General features: G+C 35.7%; 1 protein-coding gene across 2 annotated transcripts; it reads left to right on the top strand.

Annotated features, from left to right (window-relative positions):
- The first annotated feature begins 967 nt into the window (after positions 1-967).
- On the top strand, positions 968-7,100 carry LOC144562317 (putative disease resistance protein RGA1). Of its 2 annotated transcripts, XR_013514059.1 has the most exons (3): positions 968-4,984; positions 5,862-5,936; positions 6,441-7,100. XR_013514059.1 is itself a non-coding variant. In XM_078311526.1 (2 exons), exons 1-2 carry the CDS (start codon positions 1,090-1,092, stop codon positions 5,879-5,881), a joined length of 3,915 nt encoding a protein of 1,304 aa, XP_078167652.1. In that variant the 5' UTR covers positions 968-1,089; the 3' UTR covers positions 5,882-6,004. The 2 variants fall into 2 exon arrangements, 1 of the variants encoding a protein (XP_078167652.1); XM_078311526.1 differs by lacking the exon at positions 6,441-7,100 and having other exon boundaries at positions 5,862-6,004.
- Positions 7,101-8,081: the final 981 nt, after the last annotated feature.

The following is an 8,081-nucleotide window of genomic DNA, read 5'->3' as shown; positions in this document are numbered from 1 at the left end:
CCTGACAGAAAATGATTTTCATTACAACACTGACACGTGGAAAGTTCAAAATAATTGCATAAATGGTCTTGAGTCTTCACATATTAAATCACAACCTAATAAAGGGAACTGACGATACAATTATACAAAGAAATAATTCCTGCTGCTTTGATCCAAGTAGGAATTATTTACTGTTTAATCCAGAAATCAGGGCCCAAATAATTATTGATGGAACTCACTCTAAAGACAGCTTACAACGGCCCAAATTACATATTGTACCTAAGGGATAAATAATTCTTTCCTTTCTGGGTTACAAATGCACATGAGCCGATAAAATTTCGTGGGGAAAGGCATGGAGAGGAGGCAATATGAGAGAAGGAAGAAAGATTAGTGAGCAATTTGAGGGAATATTTCATCAGAGAGATAGAAGCTGGGAATAAAGGAGATATAATTTAATGGGGAAAGGCAGGGAGAGGAGGCAATATGAGAGAAGGAAGAAAGATTTGTGAGCAATTTGAGGGAATATTTCATTGGAGAGATAGAAGCTGGGAATAAAGGAGAAAAAAATTCGTCTCTTTTTCATCGGAGAGATAGAAGCTTGGACCCAAACAATTTATGAATGGATCTGCCGATCTGGTGTGGCTTCACTTCAATCTACCACAGGCTATCCTGTACAGCCTGGCCAGAAAAATTCTGCATGTTACATTATTGCTCATCACATTTCCACATGCAGCACCTCTCAGGAATAAAATCAGATGCTCTTCACATCCCTGTTATTCCCTACTCTTCTCTCTATCTCTCTCCTCTGTCTCTCTCTCCTCTGTTTCTCTCTCTTCCTCTTTGAAGTGAGAGATAGAGAGTAAAAAGAATAACAGGCTTTTCCTTTGAGAAAAGCAGCGGATGCTTTTCCCACATGTCATCATAACTACTCATCATGTGCACTCATTTCTTATATTATTTTTTTAATTCCAAGGAAAAAAATAAAAAATAAAGAAAGAAGCATTGAACTCGATCAGATCTAACTACCAAGTACTTCCACCATTACCAAAACATGTGTCAAAAATTAATTAAGTGATCCAACATAAAGCACGAAGAGAAGACAAGGCAACCATGATGGCTGTTCTCACCCCGTTAGGGTGGTTGGCGGCCCCCTTGTTCAAAACACTATTCGACAAAGCACATCACCATCTCGGCACCGGCATTGACGAAAAAATGAAGATACTTCAGGCCACAGAACTTCCTCGTCTCTCTCTGGCGATTGAGAGAGCAGAAAAGAGCCCCAACAAGGGAAAGCTAGTGGACTGGCTCAAAAGGCTCAAGGGTGCATACTATGAGGCTGAGGAAGCAATCAACCTATTCGAGTATGAACTGCTTAAGCAAAAGGTAAAGGATAAGAGGGGAACCCAAATTAGTTTTCCGTCCCAATTTGTACCCCAATGTCTCAAGATTTCATCGGCTAATTTAAAATATGGATTATCTATTTTCTCTAAGCAAAAAATCATGCTAAAGGGTTGTTTAGATAAACTCATAAAAATTGCTAAGGAGGCCGATGAATTTCGTGATTTGTTAGAGGTCCAAGAAAATGCTAGTGGTAGTGACCCTGATAGGGAAACAATCTCAGAGCCTCCCGTCAAAGTTTTCGGTCGTGAGATAGATAAAGAGAACATAGTCACCTTACTAACAGAAAAACCATCAAATTATAAGCCTGGACCAAGCACTAGGCCAGCTGTCCCTATAATTGCTATTACAGGCCGTTCTGGTGTCGGGAAAACTGCACTTGCACAGTATGTTTATAAACATATGGTTGGACTGGATCATTTTGATCTTCCTCTGTGGGTGCATGCCCCTCGCAAATTTAAGGCCATTGATGTGATTAAGAACATGATAGAAATCATAAAGGCAAAAGAATGTGCTCCTAATGATATTCCCTCTACATCCCTTGAAGCTCTTTTAACACAAATAAGAAGCATGTTAGGATCTAAGAAACTTCTACTTGTGTTAGATGACTTTTGGAGTGATACAGAGGATTTTGTTGCACAATGGGAGAATTTCAGTAGTTGCTTAAGTAGTTGCTTACCAGGAACCAGAATTCTACTTACAACTCAATCCAAAAATGCTGCAGAACTGGCCAGCCTTGCCGGTGTTATGGAAGTAGAGATCTATTCTCTACAGGAGATACAGGAGAGTCATTTTTTGGAACTCTTTATGAACTATGCTTGGCCTATCAATTGTGATTTGCAAAAAGAGGAATTCGAAAAAATAGGTCAAAAACTTGTTGTTAAGCTAAAAGGAGATCCTGGTGCGGCAAAGTTAGTGGGTCATCAATTGAGGGGGAAACTTGACCTAAAGCATTGGAAGGAAGTAGGAGAAAAGGATTGGTTGGGAGATAACATGAAAGCGAGGTTCTGGAGCTATCAACAGCTGCCTCTAGATCTTCAACGTTGTTTTGCATTATGTAGCTTATTTCCAAAAGGTTTTATGTTGAAAAGACAATTTTTAATTAATTTATGGATGGCAGAAGGCTTTATAAGGCCAAGAGATAAGGAAGAAAGGTTGGAGGATATCGGTGAAAATTACTTGCATGAGCTCGTATCGAGGTTCTTTATTGAAGAAGTTGTAGATAATAAAAAAGGAGAAATATATTATCAACTTCATGACCTGCTTCATGATCTTGCAGAGCATGTTCAAGGTGATGATTTTATCAGAATAGACTCCTTTAATTTCAGAGAAATTCCTACCCACATTAGCGACAGGTTATCTAGAAGTGAAAACATTCGCCACATCCTTTTACCCTCAAGCATGATAAACGAATTAAAGAAAACATTATGCCTCATGAAAAATATACGCACTTTTTTTGTGCTGGTGGATAGTTGTTTTGTCCCAAAGAAAGTTTTACAAGAGGTATTGAAACACATGAAAAAACTGCGGGTGTTAGATCTTTCTCATTGTGTTGATGACGTGCCAGACTATATTGGCAATTTAAAGCATCTCCGTTCCCTGGATATTTATGGCTCTCTGCCTATTAAGAAGCTTCCTAATTCCATATGCAAACTTTACCACCTTCAAACGCTTGTCCTGCCAAATTGTAAATCCCTACCCAGTGATTTTTCTGAACTCATTAGCTTGAGGCGCTTTGAAAATTTTCGGGAGACGATGTCTCATATTTCTAATGTTGGACGGCTAACGTCTCTCCAATGTCTTGATCAATTCCTTGTAAAGAAGGAACGTGGGAATGAATTGCACCAACTAGAAAATTTGAATCAACTACGAGGTGAAATGTGCATTTCAGGTCTTGAGAATGTATGGAATATAGCAGATGCTGTAAAGGCCAATATGCAAAATAAAACACATCTCGAGAAACTACATTATGAGTGGAGCTCTAATGAAAGAGACACCCATAATGGTACAAGTCTCTTTACTCAACATGTTCAATTATTAGATGCATTGCAACCTCATCCTAATACAAGTGCCCTCACACTTAAAGGATTTAAAGGAGAGAGATTTCCAAATTGGTTTCTAAGTCGGAATTCACTAGAGCATTTAACATCGTTAACATTAATGAACTGTGATAAAGTAGAAGGAATCTCATCCATTGATGAATCACTTCCCAAATGTAGAAGTCTTATACTACGGGGGCTCAAAAACCTTAAAAAAATGCCTCTCCTTCCTCCAAACCTTACAAATTTAGTGATAGACCATCTCCCACGGCTTAGTTATTTCTCCGAGGATGATTTGTTGATGGAGGAAGAAAGAAAGAAATCCAAACTTGAGGACATGAAGAAAGTAGCAGAGTGCCTGAAATTGAAGAAAAAAGTTTCTTCATATGGGAGGCTATTTTCACAGTTCGCAAAAGACAGATTGGAAGCTGAACCAGAAATCCTCATCAGGGATTCGCAATATGTAAATATTTTTTGGAATATAGTTTCTAATTACCCTATAAGTGATGATTATTCTCAGATTCAGCTATCGAATGTGTGGACCGTGTTCATGCAAGACTACATAGAAACATTGTTCAACAGAAATGAAGAGTCCAAGTTGGTTTTACCATCTTCACTTACTGACCTTGAGATATCATCATGTAAAATTACTAGTGATGGATTATCCACCAGCATACAATGCCTTGTTTCCCTCTCTAAACTAAAACTATCTGACATTCAGACAATAACCTCTCTTCCTCCCAAGGAGGTCCTATGTTTATTAAAGAATCTCTGGTCTCTTACCATTAAAGAATGTTATTTGCTCAGTTCCTTGGGAGGTATTGGAGCCTTGAGCTCCCTGATAGAGCTTGAATTAAATGGCTGCCTCAATTTGAGCACATCAAATGAACCATTGCCTACTTCCTTGGAAATGCTAAAATTTTGGGATTGCTCGAATGTTGATTTTATTCTTGCTAAATCAAATTTACCGGAACTACGTGCCCTTACTGTCTTTAATAATTTAAAAAACCAGAGGGAAGTTTTACATGTTGGTCACCTATTCTGTCTTGAGAATCTGACTATAACGGGATGGAATATTCATTTGGAGGGATTGAATTCATTAACTACCCTTTACCGTCTACATGTGACATCCCACCTGGATATCAATCTCTCATCTCCAATGGAAAAGTACGCATATGCACTTGCAGTTGTTTATGTTGACAACATTTTATTATTGAAGTTGATGCTATCAAATGAAACTATCTCCTCAATTGATACTTTGTCAATTGGTCTCTTTCAAGGAGATACCTTAGATGATGAGGTTTTTCAGTCTCTTACCTCTTTGAAGCATTTGTACTTGTATGATTGCAATATTACCCATCTGCCGAAGAACTTGAAGAATCTTCAATCTCTCCAGCTTATGAAAATTAAAAACTGTCGAAACCTATATGAGTTGGAAGAACTACCCAGGAATCTTCGTGAGTTGTATATTGAAGACTGTCCAACCCTGACAAAGAAGTACAACAAGAGTGGGCCTTACCGGGTCTGGTTTCACGAAGGAAGCACTGTTGTGACATTTCCAACCGAAGGTATGCTAATTTTGAAAGTTGAAACCCCACAGTAAACCACTTCTATTCTTAATTCTATATCTTCTCTTTATTTATGGATACATCATTTTGATCAGTCATTAGAGGGATCTAATCAAATGTTTTTAGACCCCATTATCCTTTTGGTTCACCAAAGCATTTAATTCCTGTTGTTTATCCGTGACTGGAAAATCGATAGAGTTTCAAAGGGCACCTGGAATAAAATATGATAAAAAAGATCTTATTGGTAGGACCTTGGTACTTGATACTAAGGAGCATAATTGCCCAGATTTTGTGCTTGACTGCTAGTATGTTTCAGGACTCATGAATGGTACCAGTGTACCAAACCTCTTTCCTGTTTCCTTTTTCCTTTTTCCTTTTTCCTTTTTCCTTTTTCCTTTTTCCTTTTTCAAACTCTCATGTCTGGTTAGTTGGTATAGTACTTATATTTCCTTGGCTTTTTATTTTAAATCTCATTGTGTTTGTTCTGAACTTGCAACTTCTATTAAGTAAACTAATTCTTTAATTCTTTTTTGTGCCAATGGATTTCAGTAACGTATACTCTTAACATTTTTCTCCAAAGAAAAAAATATAAAATTTGTCTTTCCCAGTGGAAACTATTTAATTGATAGCAAACTTGTATCCCAACCATTAGCATTTCAGAGAAATAACTTTTGAAACTTTTTGATGCATTTGTAAACTATTTTCGTTTACATATTTAAATATATATTTACGTTGTTTGTAAACACGTCCATGTAACAAGTAAAAACATCAGAATGACACATTTACGTTGTTAGCAGTTAATGTTGGCATAATTTTTCTCTGCTCTGCTGATGATATAAGATGCTAATTTTTTCTTTTCAACCCTGTTCTTTTGTAGAAGAAAGGAACCGTTTTTAGGCTGGACTTGTTTGCTCTCACTCTTCAGTTTCTTCTTTTGAATTTCCTACCGAAGGTAAGCTAAGTTTGAGACCCCGTGATAAAGCACTTCTATTTGTAAATTTATTTCCAATCAATACTTCAAATTATTTTTGTGCATGTGGATTTCAGTCACAGATTCAGCTACATTTTGTCTTCAAAAATAGAAGTATAAGAGTTGTCTTTGCAAACAGAAATTATTTAATTTACAGAAAATCTTGTATTCAAACAATGAGCATTTATAAGAAAAAACTTCAAACTTTTTGTTTCATTTAAATTTTTTTTTTTTGATAAACTGATAGAAGCTATCAGTGGAGTTTCATTTTAAAATTGATGCCTTACATATTTCAATAAGTCCATTCTTCACAGACACGTCCATGTCATGAGTAAAAACATGAAGTTTTTGTTTTACATATTTTTGTTAGTAATTAATGCTGGCATTGTGATATTTAATATTATCAATCTCATAGTCATAATATTTTTCTGCTCTACCGATGTTACAAGTTGCTAATTATTTTTCTCAACTCTGTTTCTCTTGTAGAATAAGGATTCATTTTTAGGCTGGACTCGTTCGCTCACTCCCTTCAGTTTCTTCTCTATTGTCTCTCCATACGACCCCACCTTCTTCAATTATGCAACCCTTCACAGCACCTCATCCACAAAAAAAATAAACCACAACAAAAAAACTAGAAAACCAAAATAACAACAAAAAAAGCCAAAAAACAAAAAGCAAAAAAATAATCTCCATTGATTATCTACTAGAAGTAATTTGTTGTTTTTATCTTCTTAAGTCCCAAAACAATTATTTTCTGGGACATTATATAATTTTGTGTAACTTTTGAACTTATTTGAAGCTTTTAATATTCCAGGAAAACGATACAAGTAAACCAAAAAAAAGGGGGAAAAGGAAAAAGTGAAAAAAAAGAGGAGAAAATGAAAAAAAAGAAAAAGAAAGTTTTTACAATAATTTCAGTCTGGGTGATACAATATTATTGTGTATATGTCCTATTTATTTTCATATGATATTTTTTGTGTGCTGTATGTTTATAAGCTCATACTTATCACTTTATATGGTGTGTCTTTATATGGTGTGTAATTATGGGCACATTTGTTTGATAGACTGCTTGTTGAGTTTTATATGGGACAATTTTGGCTTGGTATATATTGTTATTGTTTCTGGTTTTAAAAGATTCTGGAGAAGACTTTTATATGGTGTGTATTATCATTGTAATTTTGCCCTATATTTTTTTTTGTGAAGCACATTTTTAATAAAGATTTATGAGGTTGTTTGCCTAACTGAACCATTTTTAAAGGAATAATTATTATTTTTTTTAAGAAAGACCTATTGTACTTTTGCTATTTAGGAGTAGATCATAAAATTTGTTTGTTTTTAGTGATCGTACTATGAACGATAGTATTTTCAATCTGGAAAATTAAAGAAAAAAAAAACGTGATATTGTTTTGGTTCCTTGCTTGATTTATAGCTTAATAGAGACGGGCACCATTCTTTCTTCAATCACCAAAGAAATGAGTGCATAATTTGATGCCAATAGAAATAATTCAATATTAATATAAGTACCCATAATAAATTTACCATTTCTGTTTCTTTGACAGCACGAATCCTTCAAGATCATGTCTGTTTCGTGTGTGTGTGTCTCTCTCTTAGCAGCTGCCATGGCTGCTTCTTTGACAGCTTCCTCTCCCAGTTCCTCCTCTGGCGCATCATGTCAGCTTATTTGCAGTGATATTAGCATGCTGGTGAAGGTTCATCAAATGAAAAACAGGAAAAACAGGGGAAGGTATACAAAAAAACGAAAAACAGAGGAAAGATGGTTATTGATATTAGCATGCTGGTGAAGGTTCATCAAATGAAAATCAGGAAAAACAGGGGAAGGTATACAAAAAAAACAAAAAACAGAGGAAAGATGGTTATTGATATTTGCATGAATGAAGGGAAGAGCTTTGACCGGCACATCCACATGTCTGACTTGTATTGTTTAATTGGTTATTTTCACAACAACAGTAGTAGCTACATTGAATAATTGGGTTTTATGTCATACACAATAATTTCATAAATGCTCTTATCTAGCATTTTTCTATTATGCTCCCTACAAAATTAGTCCCTCAAAAATTGGCATGTGTATATTGATGCAATTAACCACACACACACACACACACACAT

Source organism: Carex rostrata, chromosome 1 (genome assembly GCF_964058835.1).
Source record: "Carex rostrata chromosome 1, lpCarRost1.2, whole genome shotgun sequence".
Lineage (NCBI taxonomy): Eukaryota > Viridiplantae > Streptophyta > Magnoliopsida > Poales > Cyperaceae > Carex > Carex rostrata.
This window is presented reverse-complemented; position numbering and strand designations above follow the sequence as displayed.

What these genes read in the sequence shown, in the direction of transcription:
- LOC144562317 (XM_078311526.1), top strand. Translation starts at nt 1,090, where the DNA reads ATGATGGCTGTTCTCACCCCGTTAGGGTGGTTGGCGGCCCCCTTGTTC. An exon ending in TGTGACATTTCCAACCGAAG is followed by an intron (nt 4,985 to 5,861) that starts GTATGCTAATTT and finishes GTTCTTTTGTAG; the next exon opens with AAGAAAGGAACCGTTTTTAG.